Source organism: Leptomonas pyrrhocoris (genome assembly GCF_001293395.1).
Source record: "Leptomonas pyrrhocoris isolate H10 chromosome Unknown, whole genome shotgun sequence".
NCBI lineage: Eukaryota > Euglenozoa > Kinetoplastea > Trypanosomatida > Trypanosomatidae > Leptomonas > Leptomonas pyrrhocoris.
Window position 1 is genome coordinate 1,474,575 of NW_015438360.1, and position 19,940 is coordinate 1,494,514.

Genomic DNA, 19,940 nt, shown 5'->3' on the forward strand with positions numbered 1-19,940 from the left:
GGTCGGTCCTTTCCGAACGGTTCGGTAGTGGCGAGGCACGGTTTTTTAAATAGTGACTGGGACACTGCGTGGAGAAGTCTTTTGGTATTCTGTTCTGTTGTGTTCGTCATACTGTGTGGTAACGTGGTCGATTGTATTCGGTGGATTGCGCTGAAGCTCGTTGCTTAACTTCTGCTCTCATCTCCACGTCCCCCTCCTCCCCTCCCTCCTCTTCCTCTCGCTTTCTCCCTTTCGGCTCCCTTCTTCTTTTATATGTTTACGCGCAGTACACAGGCTCCGCGAAGTTACCCGGCAGGGTTTTTCTTTTCTACGTAGTTCGTTTCCCTGCAATCTCGGCGTGCCTGTTTTTGAGTTAGTGCCTTTTTTATTCGAGAGAGGTCTTTTCAACTGCGCGACGTGCTAAGCAAACTGAATCTTCTTTTGGTTAGTCGCGCACTACCGTCAACAGGAAGTCCATCATCGTGCGTTTTCAGCTGTTTTATTCAGTAACCGTACAATCCAGGCCGAGATAAAAAAGACGGAGTCACCCTGCTGCTGCTGCTGCTGGTCGCCGGCGTTGCCGCTGCCGCTGCTGCTGCCGCTGTTCGCAGCCGCAGCCTGCTGGTACTCCGTGCGGCCGCACTCCATCACAGCCTTCTGCAGCTTGTCCGTCGCAGCGGACAGGTCGTCCTTCGACACGTTCGGGTTCTCCATCACCTTGCGCAGCTCCGCAGTGAGCGTCTTCACGTTCTCCTTCTCCGCGTCGCTCACGTACTTCCACTCGCCAAGCTGCTTCTCCGCCGTCGTCAGCTGCGTCTCCGCGTTGTTGCGCACCTCCACAAGCTCGCGCTTCACGCGGTCCGTCTCCGCGTGCGCCTCCGAGTCGCGGATCATCTGCTCGATCTGCTCCTTCGACAGCCCGCCGTTCGCAGTGATCGTGATGTTCTGCGTCTTGCCGGTCGCCTTGTCCTTCGCCGTCACGTGGCAGATGCCGTTCGCGTCGATGTCGAACGTCACCTCCACCTGCGGCACGCCGCGCGGCGCCGGCGGGATGCCCACAAGGTCGAACTGCCCCATCAGCTGGTTGTCCGCAGCCATCTCGCGCTCGCCCTGGAACACCTTGATCCCCACCTGCGTCTGGTTGTCCGCGGCCGTCGAGAACGTCTGGCTCTTCTTCGTCGGGATCGTCGTGTTCTTCGGGATCATCCGCGTGAACACGCCGCCGAGCGTCTCGATGCCCAGCGACAGCGGCGTCACGTCCAGCAGCACGAGGCCCTTCACGTCGCCGCGCAGCACGCCGCCCAGCGTCGCAGCGCCGAGCGCCACCGCCTCGTCAGGGTTCACGCCGCGGAACGGCTCGCGGCCGAAGAACTTCTTCACCTCCTCGATCACCCTCGGCATCCGCGTCATCCCGCCCACAAGCACCACGTCGTTGATCTCCTTCAGCTCCACGCCCGCGTCCTTCATGCACTGCTTGCACGGCGCAACAGAGCGCGTGATCAGCTTCTCCACGATCGACTCGAACTTGCTGCGGCTCACGTGCATCTGGATGTGCTGCGCGCCGTCAGCGTTCGCAGTGATGAACGGCAGGTTGATCTCCGTCTCCATCGCAGACGACAGCTCGCACTTCGCCTTCTCCGCGGCCTCACGCACGCGCTGCAGCGCCATGCGCTCCTTGCTCAGGTCGATCCCGCTCGTCTTGCGGAACTCCTCCAGGATGTAGTCCGACAGCGTCAGGTCGAAGTCCTCGCCGCCAAGGTGCGTGTCGCCGTTCGTCGCCTTCACCTCGAACACGCCACCGGCGATCTCCAGCACGGAGATATCGAACGTGCCGCCGCCGAGGTCGTACACCGCGATCAGCGTGTCCTTCGTCTTGTCCATGCCGTACGCAAGCGCCGCAGCAGTCGGCTCGTTCACCACGCGGATCACGTTCAGGCCCGCAATCGTACCCGCGTCCTTCGTCGCCTGGCGCTGCGCGTCGTTGAAGTACGCGGGGCACGTCACCACCGCGTTGCTCACCTTGTGCCCCACGAAGTTCTCCGCCGTCTCCTTCATCTTCTCCAGCACAAACGCACCGATCTGCGACGGCGAGTACTGCTTCCCGTTCCCGTCCTGCACCCACGCGTCGCCGTTCGCAGCGCGTATGATCTTGTACGGCACGTTCTTGATGTCCGCCTGGATGTGCTCGTCCTCGAAGCGGCGCCCGATCAGCCGCTTCACCGCGTAGAACGTCGACTGCGGGTTCGTGATGGCCTGGCGCTTCGCAGCAAGCCCCACAAGCTTCTCGCTGCCCTTGAACGCAACAACGGACGGCGTCGTGCGGAAGCCCTCCGTGTTCTCCAGCACACGCGGCTTGTCGCCGTCCATCGTCGCAACGCAGCTGTACGTCGTGCCGAGATCAACGCCGATCACGTCGCCCTGCACCTTGTCCGACGCGCGGCGCACCAGGCACGCAGCGGTGGCCGCGGCGCTCCCGCAAACACGACGAGCGAACATTGTTGATGACAATATGTGAGGCTTTAATAAAATAGAGATTGTAGTTCCCTTGAATAACGACGAAGGGAGATGTTTACGACTAACAGTTAAAATCCTTTCAACGTTGTGTGCCTTACACCTTAGCTTACGTTAGTTTCTGTGAAGAAGATGTCGCTGCCGTTGAGCAGTAAACACGGCTGAGAAACTGTGAAGTAGGAGATCGAAAATAGTTAATAATAATAATGTTTCTGTGAACAAAAAAGTGTGTTTCCTTATTTCTTACGGAAAGGTATACACGCAAATGAGCTAGAACGAACTGATCGCAGCGTTCTGTGAGGTAAGAGGGAAACACGGGCGCCAAGTGATACGGAACCGGGAGGGCGATGTTGGGAATTGTGTGTGATAATACCGGAGAAGAGAAAAAATTTGGTTACATCGACGGCACCGCGAGTTTCATGTGTTTCAACTTTTTGGGTGTTGCTGGAGCTGCCATGGGCTCATGGCGGTGTAATTGGAGTTGTCTGTTCACCACACGAGAGTGCGACCGCTACGTAAGTGCGTTCGAGCAAATGCATGTGAATAGACGCCTACTCACTTCTTGCAGATCACAGTGACTGCGACGGCAAAAGAGTCGGTGTCATTCTCAAAATACACGTCTTCGAGGAAGAGATCTTCAGTGGATTGCTTAAGATTTCTTATTATTATTATCAAGCGTATGTGTGCGGTAGAGAACTGTTAACCAATAATAATAAAAGAAACAAAAGAAAGATGTTATAGGAGTAAAATGTGTGGCAGAAGCTGTGTGGACAAGGAAACTAAAAAAAGGAGGTGCGAGGATCGTCTTCCAGCGTTATGCACTGTTGCTGCGGATGTCTACGTCCTTAGAAGACAAAAAAGAACACACGTGCGGGGGAAATTAGAGAATCGCCACGCCTCTAAGGACGCCAATCTGGGTTTCTGATACAATTCTAAGCAATCTCTCGTTAGAAAAAAACCCGTTCTTTGGTCGGGAACCTAAAAAGAGAACTTGCCCGCAAAAAAAAAGAAGCGATACTCCGCAGAGTGAATCGAGACACGACTCCGTAAACGACGCCGCAACAAGAAGACGGCGATGAGTGGACCTAATCTCTCGAACAAACAAAAAGGCATTACGAGGCGCCGACACATTCGAAACTAACTACTCAAATATGTATATTAAGCGTCTTTTCGAAAGCGATCTTTAGCGATGGAGCTGGTCCACTGTGCTGTGCTTGCACCCGTTATCAGGTCAGCGCTCCAATTTTTGTTTTATTCTTCTTTTTCTTTGATTGCTGAAACACGCAAAGCACTTCGTACCTTGGCGCCAGCGAAAAAAGGGCCCAAACAAAAAAGAAATCACCACTTTGCACGTTCGTTTTTTCCCTTCCCTCTAACGATAAATCATCCCAACAGCAACGTTGCTGAAGGGAGACAAAAATCCGTATCACCTCTGGCACACTTCGCACACATTTTCAGCTACTGCGTCGGTTCACGATACACTCCTTGTGATACACCGCCCCATCGCGAACCCGCAATTTAACGGCCTTTGTTTGCAGCTAAATATATAGATATATACTCCGTTGATTTTCGTTCGCTCACCGGAAAATGAAAATAAAATAAATAATAATAAAGAAACAAGAAACCACTTTTCTTAATTAGCTAAACCACAACGGTGGCAACAGGGCACCAACAAACCTAACGACAACTACAGGCAGCTACACAACAAAGGGCAAAGGCTCTTACCGCAATTGTTACATGGCCTTACACAAAATGAGCACGACATGAGAGCAGATGACATTCCATCTTTGCGCTTCTCAAGAGCACCAAATAACAACCGCGGCAAAGAAGGATGAAAGCAAGATTAACGGAATCAGGGGGATATCAACAGTAAAAACTAACGAAGGCTCTCTAAGAAAGCCCGCAGCGATGAGAAAGAGGTGTATCAACGCGTGGGAATGACGTAATGCGAAGTACAGCGGCATCGAAAGAAACAAATTGCTGTGCGTGTCACTTAACAAGCATCGACATCGCCCTTACATTCCACGCGCAGAGAACAGAAAAGCCGCTTCTTCACAGAGTGAGCGACATTTCCTTCATCGCTGTCATTAGCCGAAATTCACTACAGCACCTTTCCCTACTTCTTCTCCTCGTTCGACTGCTGCTGCTGCTCACCCTGCTGCTGCTGCTGCTGGTCGCCGGCGTTGCCGCTGCCGCTGCTGCTGCCGCTGTTCGCAGCCGCAGCCTGCTGGTACTCCGTGCGGCCGCACTCCATCACAGCCTTCTGCAGCTTGTCCGTCGCAGCGGACAGGTCGTCCTTCGACACGTTCGGGTTCTCCATCACCTTGCGCAGCTCCGCAGTGAGCGTCTTCACGTTCTCCTTCTCCGCGTCGCTCACGTACTTCCACTCGCCAAGCTGCTTCTCCGCCGTCGTCAGCTGCGTCTCCGCGTTGTTGCGCACCTCCACAAGCTCGCGCTTCACGCGGTCCGTCTCCGCGTGCGCCTCCGAGTCGCGGATCATCTGCTCGATCTGCTCCTTCGACAGCCCGCCGTTCGCAGTGATCGTGATGTTCTGCGTCTTGCCGGTCGCCTTGTCCTTCGCCGTCACGTGGCAGATGCCGTTCGCGTCGATGTCGAACGTCACCTCCACCTGCGGCACGCCGCGCGGCGCCGGCGGGATGCCCACAAGGTCGAACTGCCCCATCAGCTGGTTGTCCGCAGCCATCTCGCGCTCGCCCTGGAACACCTTGATCCCCACCTGCGTCTGGTTGTCCGCGGCCGTCGAGAACGTCTGGCTCTTCTTCGTCGGGATCGTCGTGTTCTTCGGGATCATCCGCGTGAACACGCCGCCGAGCGTCTCGATGCCCAGCGACAGCGGCGTCACGTCCAGCAGCACGAGGCCCTTCACGTCGCCGCGCAGCACGCCGCCCAGCGTCGCAGCGCCGAGCGCCACCGCCTCGTCAGGGTTCACGCCGCGGAACGGCTCGCGGCCGAAGAACTTCTTCACCTCCTCGATCACCCTCGGCATCCGCGTCATCCCGCCCACAAGCACCACGTCGTTGATCTCCTTCAGCTCCACGCCCGCGTCCTTCATGCACTGCTTGCACGGCGCAACAGAGCGCGTGATCAGCTTCTCCACGATCGACTCGAACTTGCTGCGGCTCACGTGCATCTGGATGTGCTGCGCGCCGTCAGCGTTCGCAGTGATGAACGGCAGGTTGATCTCCGTCTCCATCGCAGACGACAGCTCGCACTTCGCCTTCTCCGCGGCCTCACGCACGCGCTGCAGCGCCATGCGCTCCTTGCTCAGGTCGATCCCGCTCGTCTTGCGGAACTCCTCCAGGATGTAGTCCGACAGCGTCAGGTCGAAGTCCTCGCCGCCAAGGTGCGTGTCGCCGTTCGTCGCCTTCACCTCGAACACGCCACCGGCGATCTCCAGCACGGAGATATCGAACGTGCCGCCGCCGAGGTCGTACACCGCGATCAGCGTGTCCTTCGTCTTGTCCATGCCGTACGCAAGCGCCGCAGCAGTCGGCTCGTTCACCACGCGGATCACGTTCAGGCCCGCAATCGTACCCGCGTCCTTCGTCGCCTGGCGCTGCGCGTCGTTGAAGTACGCGGGGCACGTCACCACCGCGTTGCTCACCTTGTGCCCCACGAAGTTCTCCGCCGTCTCCTTCATCTTCTCCAGCACAAACGCACCGATCTGCGACGGCGAGTACTGCTTCCCGTTCCCGTCCTGCACCCACGCGTCGCCGTTCGCAGCGCGTATGATCTTGTACGGCACGTTCTTGATGTCCGCCTGGATGTGCTCGTCCTCGAAGCGGCGCCCGATCAGCCGCTTCACCGCGTAGAACGTCGACTGCGGGTTCGTGATGGCCTGGCGCTTCGCAGCAAGCCCCACAAGCTTCTCGCTGCCCTTGAACGCAACAACGGACGGCGTCGTGCGGAAGCCCTCCGTGTTCTCCAGCACACGCGGCTTGTCGCCGTCCATCGTCGCAACGCAGCTGTACGTCGTGCCGAGATCAACGCCGATCACGTCGCCCTGCACCTTGTCCGACGCGCGGCGCACCAGGCACGCAGCGGTGGCCGCGGCGCTCCCGCAAACACGACGAGCGAACATTCTTATCTTGAAAGAACCTGGAAGTAGGCTGTGGAAGGCGTTAATAATAAAGAGTTCGTTTTAATGAAAAGGGAAGCAGAGTACTCGTTTGGCGCGTTTCTTTGTTTGTATTCTGTGTGACGAGAACGGGGTAGAAAACCTACAAGAAGTCAATTAGAGAGAAAAGAAAAGAAATTATGTGACTAGCAAGAAAGAGGAGACAAGAGAGAGCCGAAAACCCCTTTCGTTGTTTGACGGCGCCGGTACCGAAGCAGAAGAAAAGGTGAAACGCAATACGACATTTAACAGGAAAGGTGTTCGCGTGGTGTGAGAGCGAAGGGTATGAGAAGAGAAGATTGAGGTACTCGAGTGCGACAGTGGAACAAGGAGACAGTGGTTGCGGAGGGCAGGATACCAATGTTTTCATTTTGTGACTTGCTCAATAATCGTTAACACTTTTTCTCTGAGCTTCGCACCGTCTGCGACGTTGTACTAACGAGCTAACAACTGCATGTGTCGTCGACGGGAACACAAAAATCTGTTAGTTAGACTTCCTGTTGAAGCCTTTTCGTGTGATGTTTTACTTACGCAGATTTGTGTCGTCTTCAATCAAAGCAACCCTGAAGACAAAAACAGAAGGATCGTCTCAGCGGGTATTGCCACATCTCCGTCGGAGGAAATGCACTAGTGCCGAAACTGAATAAAAATAATAATAATAAAAGGGACGTTCTTTCAGACCCCTTCTGCCGCCGGAAACCTTCTACGGCTCAGTGTCCCTACGGTAGACGGCGCAGCTGCAGACACTGTGGGCGGTTTAAAAAAGAAACGCCCCAACGTGACAGATAGCTTTTCTCTAAAAAGCTCTCATCCTCAAACAAAAGCGATAAAAAAAGGGTGTTGCAGCAGCTTCACCGCCGTGCAGCGTTACGGTGCCGCATTAGCCGGAGTAGTAGTAACACGAAGAGTAGTCGAGGGGAACGAGTTCACCGCAACACATTTTGAGTGTGTGAGCGAGTGTGTGTACGTGTGTCGATTCAAAAAAGAACAGCGCGACAACGCGTGAGACGGAGATATCAGCGCAAATCCCAGAGACAAGATTATTACCCTCCCCCTCCCTCAACATTATGTGAACTTGTTGCCCTCCATTTCTTAACTCTTGCACTGCGAAAAATACTTAGCGACGCGTTTTGTGGAGTTTGTTTTGTGTGTTGTTGCTGCAGAGTTTTTACAATGGGATGCTGGAAATTGTCTCCTTCGCCTTCACCGTCAAGTAGTCCGCCAAGTCCTCCATGTCCTTCTCCGTCAGCCCCGGATAGGCGAGGACCACACGAATAATCACCTTGCCGTCTAGCTCGTGGTGCACGATCATGGCACGGCGCTCCTCCTCCATCGTCTCGAGCATGGTGTGGTTACGCTTGTTGGCTGCATCGTCCTCTCGAATGCGGAAGCACACGAGGCCGAACTTCGCCTCCACCGGGAACTCGAGCATTTCGCCGCCGCACTGCGCGAGCAGGTCGTGCAGGTACTTGGCGAGCGCGCAGTGGCGACGGATGGTGGCCTGGATGCCCTCCAGACCCATGTACTGCAGCGTCGTGTAAACCTTCAGTGCACGGAAGGGGCGGCCCATGCCCAACTGGTAGTCCTTGAAGTCGATCACCGCGTCTGCCTCGGTGTACTTGTTGGACAGGTAGACGCCAGTGGCGTTCAGCGACGACACAATGTACCTGCGATCGCGGAAGAAGAAGAAGGAACAGTTCGTCATGAGACTGAACCACTTCGAGCCGTTGATGAAGATGCTGTCGGCGTGCGCAAACGCAGGCAGCAGCGGCGCACGCATCTCCGGGCACACGGCCGTCGCCCCCGCGTAGGCGGAGTCGAGGTTCAGCCAGATACCGTAGTCCGCGCACACCTTCGCGATGCCCTCAAAGTCGTCCGTGGCGCACACGCCGGTAGTGCCGTAGTTCATGGAGGCGAAGCACGGAATGAGTCCCGCCGCCACATCCGCCGCGACCGCCGCGCGGAGGTCATCGCCGTGCATTGGGCAGTTGCCGTGTGCGTCGCGGCGCGACCGCACCTTCCGCAGGTGCCAGAAGGAGAGGATGCGGCTGGCCTTCTCCACACAGAAGTGGGCCTGATCGCTGATGTAGCAGACGAGCTTCGCCGAGGCGGTGGCCTTCTCGGCGGGCGTCGCGAACTTCTCCAGGGTGCGATTCTTCGCCGCTAACAAGGCCACCACCACCGCCTCCGACGCCGTCGGCTGCAGCACACCGCCGCCGGTGCTCTCCCACGTCATCTCCGCCGGCAATCCAAAGGCGCGGGCCAGCCAGTCCGTCACGATCGTCTCGAGCTCCGCCGCGGCCGGGCTGGCCATCCAGTTGAAGCCTGGCTGGTTGAAGCCGCTGGCCACGGTGTCGCCGAGCAGCGCCGCCGGAGAAACCTGCGCCGGGAACCACGCGTAGAAATCCGGGTGCTGCCAGTGCGTCATGCCCGGGACGATGTTCTTCTGGATGTCGGCCAGGATGCCCGTGAAGTTGGACTGCGGTGTTTGCGGGGCCGTCCTGTCGCTGATCGCTTTCTTGAGGTACCCCGGCTTCACCGCCGATTGCGCCGGCATCTCACGGTTCTTTAGCGCGAGGTGGTAGTCGGCAATGAAGTCGATGACACGGTGGCCCTCCTCTCGGAACCTCTCCCAGTCCATCGTCGCTGGGATCGGCGGAAGTGGCGGGCATGTCGGCTTCATCTTTGTCGCTGTGTTCGTGTGGTTGCGTGTCGTGTGCGGATAGGTGGCTTGTGAGAAGGTGAAAGCTCGGAGAATCGAGAAAACGAAAACCAACACGAGCGCAGGAGAGCGATAGGAAACGAAGACGGGCTAATTTGTCGCGATTGCCTGGTTGTCTGTGTGTGAGAGCGACTGTCGAGAACGGTAGAGCGCAGACGCGGTGAGAGAGAGGGGGAAAAGAGTCCGAAACGGAGGGAGAACACAACGGAGGGGGGGGGGGTGGAAGAAAGCGATATACCACCGCACCAGCCTTTCAACCGTTCCATAGAGTGCTAGGAGAGCCACAAACAAAGACAATAATCCTCATCATAATACGAATACTAATAATGCGAGTCGTGGAACTATACGAGCTTTAGAACACCACAGCACCGCAAGGTTTGTTCTCGTTAGCTAATCAGGTCACCGCAGCATCGGTGCTAGAAGGGTAGACTAAGGCATCTCGGGGAGGGGGGGAAGAAGGGGCAGCTGGGCATTTCACACGATTTCCTCTTGGAATATTTTCTGAATTATTGACTAGCAAAGAAAAAAAGGGCACTGCAGCGTCTGCACAGTGAGAGCGCTGCTAACATGATCTAGTGTATGTCGAAATCTATATCTAGGAAAAAAATAAATGGAGCTAGACACTCCTCTCGTCTGTGGAAGCCCGCATAAGCGTCAAAATCCGTGCGTGAGAGGTGCAGCACGGAAGTAGTCTGGTGTGCTTCCGCCGTGCTGCGCCAATCGTCTGACAGCGCAACGGTAACCGTGCAAAATGAAAAACAGCAAAGACAACAGAAAAAGAAGAAACAAATGAAAGAAAGGACGGCGCGCTGGGGTTAGGCGGGAATGGCAACAATCTGCGAAGCGGTGCTCTTCGGCGAACCGAACGACATCCACACTGTCCCCTGCGCCAGCGTCACCGCCGTCACCTCCGAGTCCGCAAAGGCGGCGGCCGTAGACGGGGAGGAGCGGGCGTGGGTACCCGCCCCGTCATCGCAGCTGTCGAGGCAGTCCACAGGGCTCTGACGCGACGCCCGCAGCAGCGTCTCGGCGGACCAGTACACAGTCGGGTCCGGCACATCCGCCGTGTCAATGAGCGCCAGCCGCCCCGCCAGATCACCCGCGGCGATGCGCCCACGGTCCATCGAGACACACCGCACCGGCGACCGCCTCGTGCTCATGCCGAAGGCCTGCTCCCGCTGCGGCCCCTCCGTACAGCGCAGCGTGAAGACACGTCCACCGACAGTGCCCACGCACACCTCTGCGGTGTCGAGCGCCGCGCTTACGCACGTAATTTGGTCCGGAATGGAGAGAATGCAGCTCGGCGTGTGGCGGTAGCGCGTGTCGTAGAGCAGCACCTTGCCATCGTAGTTGGCCACCACGAAGGTGTGCGGGCTCAGCGGGACGGCGGCCACGGCGCGGCCCGGTGCGGGATTCTCCAGCGTCGTGCGCAGCTGCGAGCGCTCCACGTCGATCACCTCGGCGCCGCGCTGCGTGCACGTCAGCAGGCAGTTAGGTTGGCTGACGACCTCATGAACCGAGCGGATCGGCAGACCATCGGGTGTGGAGTAGCAGGAGGTCATGGCACGAGAGCGTCGGGACACGACGGTGACGGTGCCAGAGGAGGAGCCGACAGCGAAGAGCTGACCTGCGCTGAAGAAGCTCGAGGAAAGCAACGGTGCCTCGCCAATGTCATGGTAGGGGTAGCTTTCCACGCTGCTCGAGGAGAGGCCGACGGCTAAGTTGGCGCCGTAGAAGTTGTCATCTAAGTTGAACACGTGTGCGCCATTTAAAATGGTGGAGACGAGGCACGACGCGGTGGTGCAGTCGTAGTGGATGGAGGAGACTTTGCCGAGCACCTCCAGTCGGCACGCCGTCTTAGATGGTGGCTCGCGTGTGTCAAGCATGGGATCCCGGTAGTCACCGTATCTGTACGCTGAGGTGGTGGAACTGTGCGGCGCTGTTGGCGAGAGAAATGAAAAAGAAAAGGTATTTCCGCCTGCCGTGCGTGAAGCCGGCGCCTTCTTCTATATGGGAAGTGCAAAGAGGACCGTTGCCTGTTGAGTAACTTTGTATGGAAGGGAGCAGAGAAAAACCAAAAAGGGTAAGAAATTGATGGACTTCCGTGAACCACGACATCACGGGAAACGCGGCAAGCAGCTACTTCCTGACTGAGTAACAGGAGAACACAGAAGAAGAATAGATTTCTCGGAAGAATAACTTCAACGTTTCCTCGAGAAGAAAAAAATGATAGAGAGAGTTTTGTGCTCTGGCTTTCCCACAGCGAACGAAACATAATTGATCCACTCCGCTTTGCACAGTAGCAAACTGCTTGTTTTGTATGCATCGCTGCACACCGATTCTCGCGTGCAACAGCCTTAGTGTTTCTTTCACTTCTACCTTTTCTTCTGTTTCAATTCAAACTGTGATCACAACACCAGAGTCTTCATCTTCCCACGCGGGCGAATGCGTTAATGCGCACCCTTCGCCCTACCTCTTCAGCTGCTCCTTCTCTGCGCTACGCTGGCAGCGCAGCTTCATGAATTTGAAGGGGTACAGTAATAGGCCAATAGACACACCCAGCCCCACCGCGGAAGGAATGTGAATGGGACCAAACGCAAAGAAGCACTTGACGTTGAGTCGCACGAACTCGCGTCTTCGCAGCGCCCACGTCGGCTCGTTATAGATCGCCCATAGTCCAGGGTAAAACAAATGCGACGTGAAGAGGCAGCTCATGGCAGGGACCTGGGCCGTGAGTGGTCCGAGGTACGGCAGGAAGCCTTCCCTCGCCTTCGGGTTGGGGATGAAGGGTTCCACGAGAAGCCAGTACGCTGCCGCACTCGCTGCGAAGTTCACATAAAAGAAGTCGCTTATCATGCGCGGCACAATGGACTTCTTGTTCTCCTGCGTCAGGGACAGCTTGAGCAGCGGAGACAGGGGAATGGACACGCACAGCGGCACCGCGAAGAAAAGGCCGCACACGATGGTGCGAATCACGCGGCGGTACGCCGAGTACTCCCCGAAGGCGTCACCCTGAGCACCGCTGCTGTTGCCCGGCGGCGAGGGTTTCCCGCCGGTCGCGGACGGAAACGCGATGTACGCCATTTAGTTGCTTTGGTTGACGTATTAGTGTAGAAAAAAGAAGGGAGAACGGGGGAAAAAGAAGAACGAGAGAAACAAGTATGCGCATTTCCCGGCTGCGATGAGAGACCAAATATATACATTTGAGGTGAACACTTGCAAAAAAGCGTCGAACTACTGCCAGCATCGTGTCAACAAAAGAAATGGAAGTAACGCAGCTTGTGAACTTCTTTCTGTAAAACAAAAAAAACGCCAGTTCCTTTCATCCCGACAAATGCAAAACACAAACACACTCTGCGTGAAACTCCACTTTAACGGAACCGTGGACTTGAAAATCCAGTGGAAATACATGATAAATCTCTTCATTTAACTTAGCGGATGCCAGTTTAAACGCTTGTTATTCATACAGTTACGTGCGCGCATGAAACTCCAATTTCACGCGTCCTGTCCGTTCTTGCTCACTCTACCGGGGTCTGCGTGTTATGTGGCCACTGCTTGTACCACTCCACATCCTTTGCCTGAATGCGAGGCCGCACCTTCAGCAGCGCGGCGTCCACATCCGCGAGCGCCACACACGCCGCCTTCGTGTCTGCCGTGATGGCGTGAAAGGCGGCCTCCTTCACCACCGCCACCACCTCCGCGCCGGTGTAGCCTTCCGTCCTCTCCGCGACGTAGCCCGCGGTGAGATCCGCGGCAACGGGGATGTGCCGAAACTGAATTGCCGCGATGGCGAGGCGCTCCGCGCTGTTCGGCAGACCCACGTAGACCCGGCGATCAATTCGGCCCGGCCGCAGCACGGCACCGTCAATGCTGTCCGGCCTGTTGGTGGCGGCCACAAACACCAGCGCGTTTTTCTTTTCCTCGAAGGCAGCTGGCAGGCCGTCCAGCTCGGTGAGAAACTGCGAGATGACACGGTCCGACACCCCGCCGCGGCCGCGGTGCCCACACATGCCGTCCAGCTCATCAATGAAAACCACGCAAGGGCTGGCAGCGCGGGCCCGCTCGAAGATGTCACGCACTGCCTTCTCGCTGTCGCCGACCCACTTCGAGAACACCTCCGGTCCTTTGACGGAGATAAAGTTCATGTGACTCTCATTCGCCAATGCCTTGGCCAACATCGTTTTGCTGCAGCCCGGTGGGCCGTAGAGCAGCACCCCTTTGGGCGGCGTTAAGTTGAACTCGGAAAAGATCCAGCTCTGCTTCCCGAGGCACCACTCGACAACATCGCAGAGAGCTTGTTTTGCTTCCGCGCTACCGCCGATGTCGTCCCACGTCACGTTGGGCACCGACACCTCGAAGCGCTTCAAGGAGGAAGGATGCACCACTGCCGCAGCCGCACGCAGATCCGCGTCCTGTGGCGCGACGGACTGACGTGCGTGGAAGGCCTTCACGACGGCGGTCTCCGCAAGGCGGTTCAAATCCCGCTGCGTGAAGCCGTGCGCACGCTCGGCCACCTCTCTCAAGCACTCCTCGCTCACAACTGGCGGCGCGGCGGCCGCAGCAGCACCGTTGCCGCGAATCTCGGAGAGGCACGTGCGCAAGCACGCGAGGCGCTCCGCCGGTCCCGCCGGCATCTCCAACGACACCACGTGCCGGCCCAGTAAGGAAGCGCCGGTCAAACACCCGTCGAGGCTGTCCAGCGACGGCGCGCTCGCCACCACCCACACATCGTGGTGGTGCCGTTGCAGATCCAGCAGTTCTTCGGCGAGGGCATGGGCGACGAGAGACATGGCCCACCGCGACCCCGCCGACGACGTCTCGCGTGCGCAAATCAAGTGTAGGTCGTCCATAAGTACGACGGCAGGCGCGGACTGGCGGGCCCGCTCGAAGGCTTCGTGCAGCGCGGTGGCGGTGCTGACCTCGCTCCCCTCCCCTTGCGGTAGCTCCTCCACGCGCACCCATTCCACATGGCGACTGCCACCGGACTGCAGCGGGTTCAGTATTGTGCTGGACGGGTCAGGTAGAGTTGTTAGCTGCTGTTCTTGCGCTCCACACCGCTGCAACAGGCGGCTCTTGCCGGTGCCAGCTTCGCCCACCACCAGCGTACACCTTGAACCTGTTGGCTCAGAGGTGTCCACCGCACCAGCATCCGGTTTTGGGTCCACGGCAGGAAAAAAAGGCGGTCCAGCTGCGTCGTTCGTCTCTCCGTTCTCGATAAAAAGCGAAGTCGCATCCGTGACAACTCCCCAGGTGAGTGGAGTACAAGAGGTGGATAAGGAGGAACGGGATGGGTCCTGTGGGGCGTGCGTGGCGTCAGAGGTGATCAGCTTCACCACCTCCAGTGTGAGACGCTGCGTGAGAACACGTTGGGTTGTTTTGAGGGCCAGGTAGGCTACCTTGTGGTGCAGAGCGCGGCGGAACATCGCCTGCCACTCCTGCACAGATGCAGCGGCCGTCGACACAGCCGACGTCTGCGCCGCGCCGTGAGGATCTTCGGGTGGAACGGGTCGCAGCGTGACAGAAATGAGCTGCGGAAGCCCCTGCGGCGGAACCGCCACAGGAACTAAGCGGGCACGCCTGTCTACGAGAAGGGCCGCCGCGTCCTCGTTAACAAAAAGCTTGTCGGACGCCGCAGCTGCGCCGCGAACCTGCCGGGCCTCCGCGTACACCTCGCCGTACGGTGTGACTAGCTGCACGAGAGAGCCGTTCAGCAGGCCGAGCTGATGAAGCGCGCGAGACGACAGCAAACACTCACTCGGACCCAACGCAGCATCCACACCAATTTCCACATCGTGCAGGGACGCCGGAGACTGCAACACCGGTATCTTGGCTCGTTTGGGCACCGAGTTTTCGTTAGCCGGAGGGGAAGGCGTGTTCGCACTGGGCGAGGCAGCAGCGATTTCTGCTGGTCTGTTGCTCTTCTCTGTGGGCGGTGGAGAAGGTGCCGCAACAGCCGGCGCTGCGTTCCCGCTTGCCCGGGAACGGCTCTGGCGCCCTCGGGACTGGACGGTGGCGACGGTGGCAACAGCCGCTGCCTCCGCGTTCGAGTCAGGTGAGTCCGCTGAGGCGGCATCGGAGCTGCTAGACGGTGTCACGGCTCGGCGTGGACCGCCAGCCCGGTCATGAGCAGGGCCGCCTTGTCGACCGACGCGCACAAAACCGGTGCCATCCGCGTTGGGCCGGATAGGGGGCACTAATCGCTTCTTGGCGGGCATTATCGCATTGATGGTGGGTATGAGGTTGTTGCACCGCGATCAACGCGAGGCGCGAAACCGAAAGCGGAAAAATAAGTCAGTGCAGAAAAGAAAAATATAATAATGATAATTCCCTGCGAAGCAACAAAATGAGAAAAAGAGCGAAAATGAAACGAAGGATGAGTGCGGAAGAGAGGGAGAAAACAATCTGCAGAGTTTCAGGGCAGCTCCGTGAAGGCTAAACAGCCATTTTCGACGGCCAACTTTACAGAAGAAACGGCAAAAAAGGCGCTCCGTAAGACTGACAGCTCAAAGGGCGTCTTTCTTGTGTCCCGCACTCGCCGCAAAGGGAGGAGAGACCAAAAAAAAAAATCTCGATCGATGACCAGCCAAAATAGCATCTTGGATTGCTGCCTGAACGGAATAGATTCAACTTCGCGCCTCGTGAGGTCGTGCGGCAACCACCGCACTGCATCACGGCAGCAAATACCACCGCCGCGCTCTCTCATCTCAATGAACAAGGGAGGGGTGGGAGAGCAATCAACACATATGTTACGCGGACACGCGGCCCACCTTTGCTGAATATCTAATTTGTTTACTTCGTTCTCAACACGTTAAAAGCGAATATATAGATTTAGACCAAAACCCAAAGCCAAACGTCCACCACAAATAGCAAAAACGTATGGGGTCTACATCACCTCCTTGCACACAGAGAATCTGACAGCACGCCTCGCAGAGAGTCGATAAACACAAAAAAGCAAGGTGAAACCTCGTAAGGACAAACGGAGAGTCGAACGCAAAAGCTGCGGTGTAGTAACTCTACTGTTCCGCCTTATTATCACTTTGATGTCCTCCCTTTGAGAAAACACAGGCGACAATCGCAAAGAAACTCGGTGACAAACTTGAACGTCACTGTGTGGGCGCATTCCGCCTTGTCTCGGACCATCCAAAGGTGCAATACATTTTTCTTTTCTTCTTCATCCTGCAAACAGCCACCACAAAAAAAAAAACGGAATATTTTTTCTTTTCTTATCATCACCACGAGAGAAGGGGAAGTTATACTGGGAAACAAAATATATTTATGTTTTTATCTTTGGGCCCTACCACTCTTCCTGTCTTTCCTCATTTTGCCCCGCGGCGAACCAACGACGAAAATGAACCCTCACCGCCGCACGTGGAGGTGCGATGGAGCCTCCTTTTTTTCTAAATACTCCGCACCTTCCTACAGGACGTCCCTAGCGTTCGTTTAAGGCCTCCGCTCGTCAACGATTCACAGTCCACCACGCCAGGCAGCTGCAACATCCTTTTTGAGCGGCTTCAGTGGTAGAACGCCTCAGGAAGCATCGGAGAACGGCCGTCACGCACGCTACACTTTCGGAGAGGAATGCCTCCGCACCAAATAGCCAGCTTGAAGGCACGATACGTTCTCCTCAGACAAGCAAAGGCAGCACAAAGAAGACAAAAACACGCACCCATCAATACGACTTCATAACGCTCCACACGATGCACAGCGCCGCAGACCGAAACATAACACGTAAAAAGACAAAGGAAAAAAAAATAATAATCTGTGAGAGAAAACAAACAAAAACGTCTTTTGGAGTTTTTTGGGTTCCGTGGAAAAAAAGACATCACAGTGACGAAAAACAACGTTGAGAAATAGAAGGCAGCGTGTGTGTGTATATATAAGTAAAAAACCAGAGAATATGATCATAAAAGGGCAAATACCACTCATCACGGGTGCCCCAGAGACAAAAGCCTCCACGACAGAAATGAAAACCAAAACCAGGCGCCTCCTCCATCACGCCTGCAGGCGCCTTCATCCTCAAAAGCAAGAACGTCGTGGCGGACCATGTCAACGATGCGAAGAAAGAAGAAGACCTCAGAGAAGAAGAAGCGTCCCGCCTCCGTCAAAAAACAGAAGCATCAATCTTACTTCTTCTCCTCGTTCGACTGCTGCTGCTGCTCACCCTGCTGCTGCTGCTGCTGGTCGCCGGCGTTGCCGCTGCCGCTGCTGCTGCCGCTGTTCGCAGCCGCAGCCTGCTGGTACTCCGTGCGGCCGCACTCCATCACAGCCTTCTGCAGCTTGTCCGTCGCAGCGGACAGGTCGTCCTTCGACACGTTCGGGTTCTCCATCACCTTGCGCAGCTCCGCAGTGAGCGTCTTCACGTTCTCCTTCTCCGCGTCGCTCACGTACTTCCACTCGCCAAGCTGCTTCTCCGCCGTCGTCAGCTGCGTCTCCGCGTTGTTGCGCACCTCCACAAGCTCGCGCTTCACGCGGTCCGTCTCCGCGTGCGCCTCCGAGTCGCGGATCATCTGCTCGATCTGCTCCTTCGACAGCCCGCCGTTCGCAGTGATCGTGATGTTCTGCGTCTTGCCGGTCGCCTTGTCCTTCGCCGTCACGTGGCAGATGCCGTTCGCGTCGATGTCGAACGTCACCTCCACCTGCGGCACGCCGCGCGGCGCCGGCGGGATGCCCACAAGGTCGAACTGCCCCATCAGCTGGTTGTCCGCAGCCATCTCGCGCTCGCCCTGGAACACCTTGATCCCCACCTGCGTCTGGTTGTCCGCGGCCGTCGAGAACGTCTGGCTCTTCTTCGTCGGGATCGTCGTGTTCTTCGGGATCATCCGCGTGAACACGCCGCCGAGCGTCTCGATGCCCAGCGACAGCGGCGTCACGTCCAGCAGCACGAGGCCCTTCACGTCGCCGCGCAGCACGCCGCCCAGCGTCGCAGCGCCGAGCGCCACCGCCTCGTCAGGGTTCACGCCGCGGAACGGCTCGCGGCCGAAGAACTTCTTCACCTCCTCGATCACCCTCGGCATCCGCGTCATCCCGCCCACAAGCACCACGTCGTTGATCTCCTTCAGCTCCACGCCCGCGTCCTTCATGCACTGCTTGCACGGCGCAACAGAGCGCGTGATCAGCTTCTCCACGATCGACTCGAACTTGCTGCGGCTCACGTGCATCTGGATGTGCTGCGCGCCGTCAGCGTTCGCAGTGATGAACGGCAGGTTGATCTCCGTCTCCATCGCAGACGACAGCTCGCACTTCGCCTTCTCCGCGGCCTCACGCACGCGCTGCAGCGCCATGCGCTCCTTGCTCAGGTCGATCCCGCTCGTCTTGCGGAACTCCTCCAGGATGTAGTCCGACAGCGTCAGGTCGAAGTCCTCGCCGCCAAGGTGCGTGTCGCCGTTCGTCGCCTTCACCTCGAACACGCCACCGGCGATCTCCAGCACGGAGATATCGAACGTGCCGCCGCCGAGGTCGTACACCGCGATCAGCGTGTCCTTCGTCTTGTCCATGCCGTACGCAAGCGCCGCAGCAGTCGGCTCGTTCACCACGCGGATCACGTTCAGGCCCGCAATCGTACCCGCGTCCTTCGTCGCCTGGCGCTGCGCGTCGTTGAAGTACGCGGGGCACGTCACCACCGCGTTGCTCACCTTGTGCCCCACGAAGTTCTCCGCCGTCTCCTTCATCTTCTCCAGCACAAACGCACCGATCTGCGACGGCGAGTACTGCTTCCCGTTCCCGTCCTGCACCCACGCGTCGCCGTTCGCAGCGCGTATGATCTTGTACGGCACGTTCTTGATGTCCGCCTGGATGTGCTCGTCCTCGAAGCGGCGCCCGATCAGCCGCTTCACCGCGTAGAACGTCGACTGCGGGTTCGTGATGGCCTGGCGCTTCGCAGCAAGCCCCACAAGCTTCTCGCTGCCCTTGAACGCAACAACGGACGGCGTCGTGCGGAAGCCCTCCGTGTTCTCCAGCACACGCGGCTTGTCGCCGTCCATCGTCGCAACGCAGCTGTACGTCGTGCCGAGATCAACGCCGATCACGTCGCCCTGCACCTTGTCCGACGCGCGGCGCACCAGGCACGCAGCGGTGGCCGCGGCGCTCCCGCAAACACGACGAGCGAACATTGTTGATGAATGTCACGGCTTGCTTCTGCGGCGAGATCGAAAAAGTAGATGCGGGTTAATCTGTGGAGTTTATTACTGGCGGGGATTGTGGTCTGAGAGAATTCGAGTGCAAACGAACGTTTACAGCGATTCCTGTAGCGCGGAGATGTTAATAATCTGTATAGTGCAAAAGAAAGGAAAAAGAAAACAACGGTGATGTCCGGTACAATAGTGTTGGATTGCGTTGCATGTGTGTGGAGATTCGAACGCATCACCGGCAAACGAAGGAGGTTTCCAAGTTGAAAGCGCAAAGGTGAGAAGTAGAGGAAAGAAGTAAGCAGCGATGGGGTGATGCGTTTATCGATGTCATTTACGCTTCGCGGTGAGTGGAAAACAGGAACCGTTTCGGTTTCAGGAGGCTTTACTCTCAGAATGGTACGTGTCAGAAAAGAGCTTGGTTACTACAGCTGCACAAATGCGCAACGGAGGTAACAAACGGGAG

At 57.1% G+C, this 19,940-nt stretch overlaps 7 protein-coding genes across 9 annotated transcripts; all 7 read right to left on the reverse strand.

Moving 5' to 3' along the window:
* Positions 1 to 456: 456 nt before the first annotated feature.
* On the reverse strand, positions 457 to 3,187 carry ABB37_02973 (putative mitochondrial heat shock 70-related protein 1, mitochondrial precursor; the record flags this gene model as incomplete). Of its 2 annotated transcripts, none has more annotated exons than XM_015800149.1 (1): positions 457 to 3,187. In XM_015800149.1, the coding sequence occupies exon 1, from the start codon at positions 2,473 to 2,475 to the stop codon at positions 457 to 459; it is 2,019 nt and encodes a 672-aa protein (XP_015661751.1). In that variant the 5' UTR covers positions 2,476 to 3,187. The 2 variants fall into 2 exon arrangements, with proteins under 2 accessions (XP_015661751.1, XP_015661750.1); XM_015800148.1 differs by having other exon boundaries at positions 457 to 2,785.
* A 1,419-nt stretch (positions 3,188 to 4,606) lies between these two features.
* Positions 4,607 to 6,813, reverse strand: ABB37_02974 (putative mitochondrial heat shock 70-related protein 1, mitochondrial precursor; the record flags this gene model as incomplete). The annotated part of the gene is made up of 1 exon (XM_015800150.1): positions 4,607 to 6,813. The coding sequence occupies exon 1, from the start codon at positions 6,590 to 6,592 to the stop codon at positions 4,607 to 4,609; it is 1,986 nt and encodes a 661-aa protein (XP_015661752.1). The 5' UTR covers positions 6,593 to 6,813.
* Positions 6,814 to 7,796: 983 nt separating this feature from the next.
* Positions 7,797 to 9,483, reverse strand: ABB37_02975 (putative tyrosine/dopa decarboxylase putativedopa decarboxylase; the record flags this gene model as incomplete). Its single annotated transcript, XM_015800151.1, has 1 exon — positions 7,797 to 9,483. Exon 1 carries the CDS (start codon positions 9,309 to 9,311, stop codon positions 7,797 to 7,799), a length of 1,515 nt encoding a protein of 504 aa, XP_015661753.1. The 5' UTR covers positions 9,312 to 9,483.
* A 682-nt stretch (positions 9,484 to 10,165) lies between these two features.
* Positions 10,166 to 11,398, reverse strand: ABB37_02976 (hypothetical protein; the record flags this gene model as incomplete). The annotated part of the gene is made up of 1 exon (XM_015800152.1): positions 10,166 to 11,398. The coding sequence occupies exon 1, from the start codon at positions 11,234 to 11,236 to the stop codon at positions 10,166 to 10,168; it is 1,071 nt and encodes a 356-aa protein (XP_015661754.1). The 5' UTR covers positions 11,237 to 11,398.
* Positions 11,399 to 11,819: 421 nt separating this feature from the next.
* ABB37_02977 (hypothetical protein) lies at positions 11,820 to 12,442 on the reverse strand (the record flags this gene model as incomplete). Its single annotated transcript, XM_015800153.1, has 1 exon — positions 11,820 to 12,442. Exon 1 carries the CDS (start codon positions 12,432 to 12,434, stop codon positions 11,820 to 11,822), a length of 615 nt encoding a protein of 204 aa, XP_015661755.1. The 5' UTR covers positions 12,435 to 12,442.
* A 426-nt stretch (positions 12,443 to 12,868) lies between these two features.
* Positions 12,869 to 15,865, reverse strand: ABB37_02978 (AAA family ATPase-like protein; the record flags this gene model as incomplete). Of its 2 annotated transcripts, none has more annotated exons than XM_015800155.1 (1): positions 12,869 to 15,865. In XM_015800155.1, the coding sequence occupies exon 1, from the start codon at positions 15,563 to 15,565 to the stop codon at positions 12,869 to 12,871; it is 2,697 nt and encodes an 898-aa protein (XP_015661757.1). In that variant the 5' UTR covers positions 15,566 to 15,865. The 2 variants fall into 2 exon arrangements, with proteins under 2 accessions (XP_015661757.1, XP_015661756.1); XM_015800154.1 differs by having other exon boundaries at positions 12,869 to 15,679.
* A 1,608-nt stretch (positions 15,866 to 17,473) lies between these two features.
* Positions 17,474 to 19,616, reverse strand: ABB37_02979 (putative mitochondrial heat shock 70-related protein 1, mitochondrial precursor; the record flags this gene model as incomplete). Its single annotated transcript, XM_015800156.1, has 1 exon — positions 17,474 to 19,616. The coding sequence occupies exon 1, from the start codon at positions 19,457 to 19,459 to the stop codon at positions 17,474 to 17,476; it is 1,986 nt and encodes a 661-aa protein (XP_015661758.1). The 5' UTR covers positions 19,460 to 19,616.
* Positions 19,617 to 19,940: the final 324 nt, after the last annotated feature.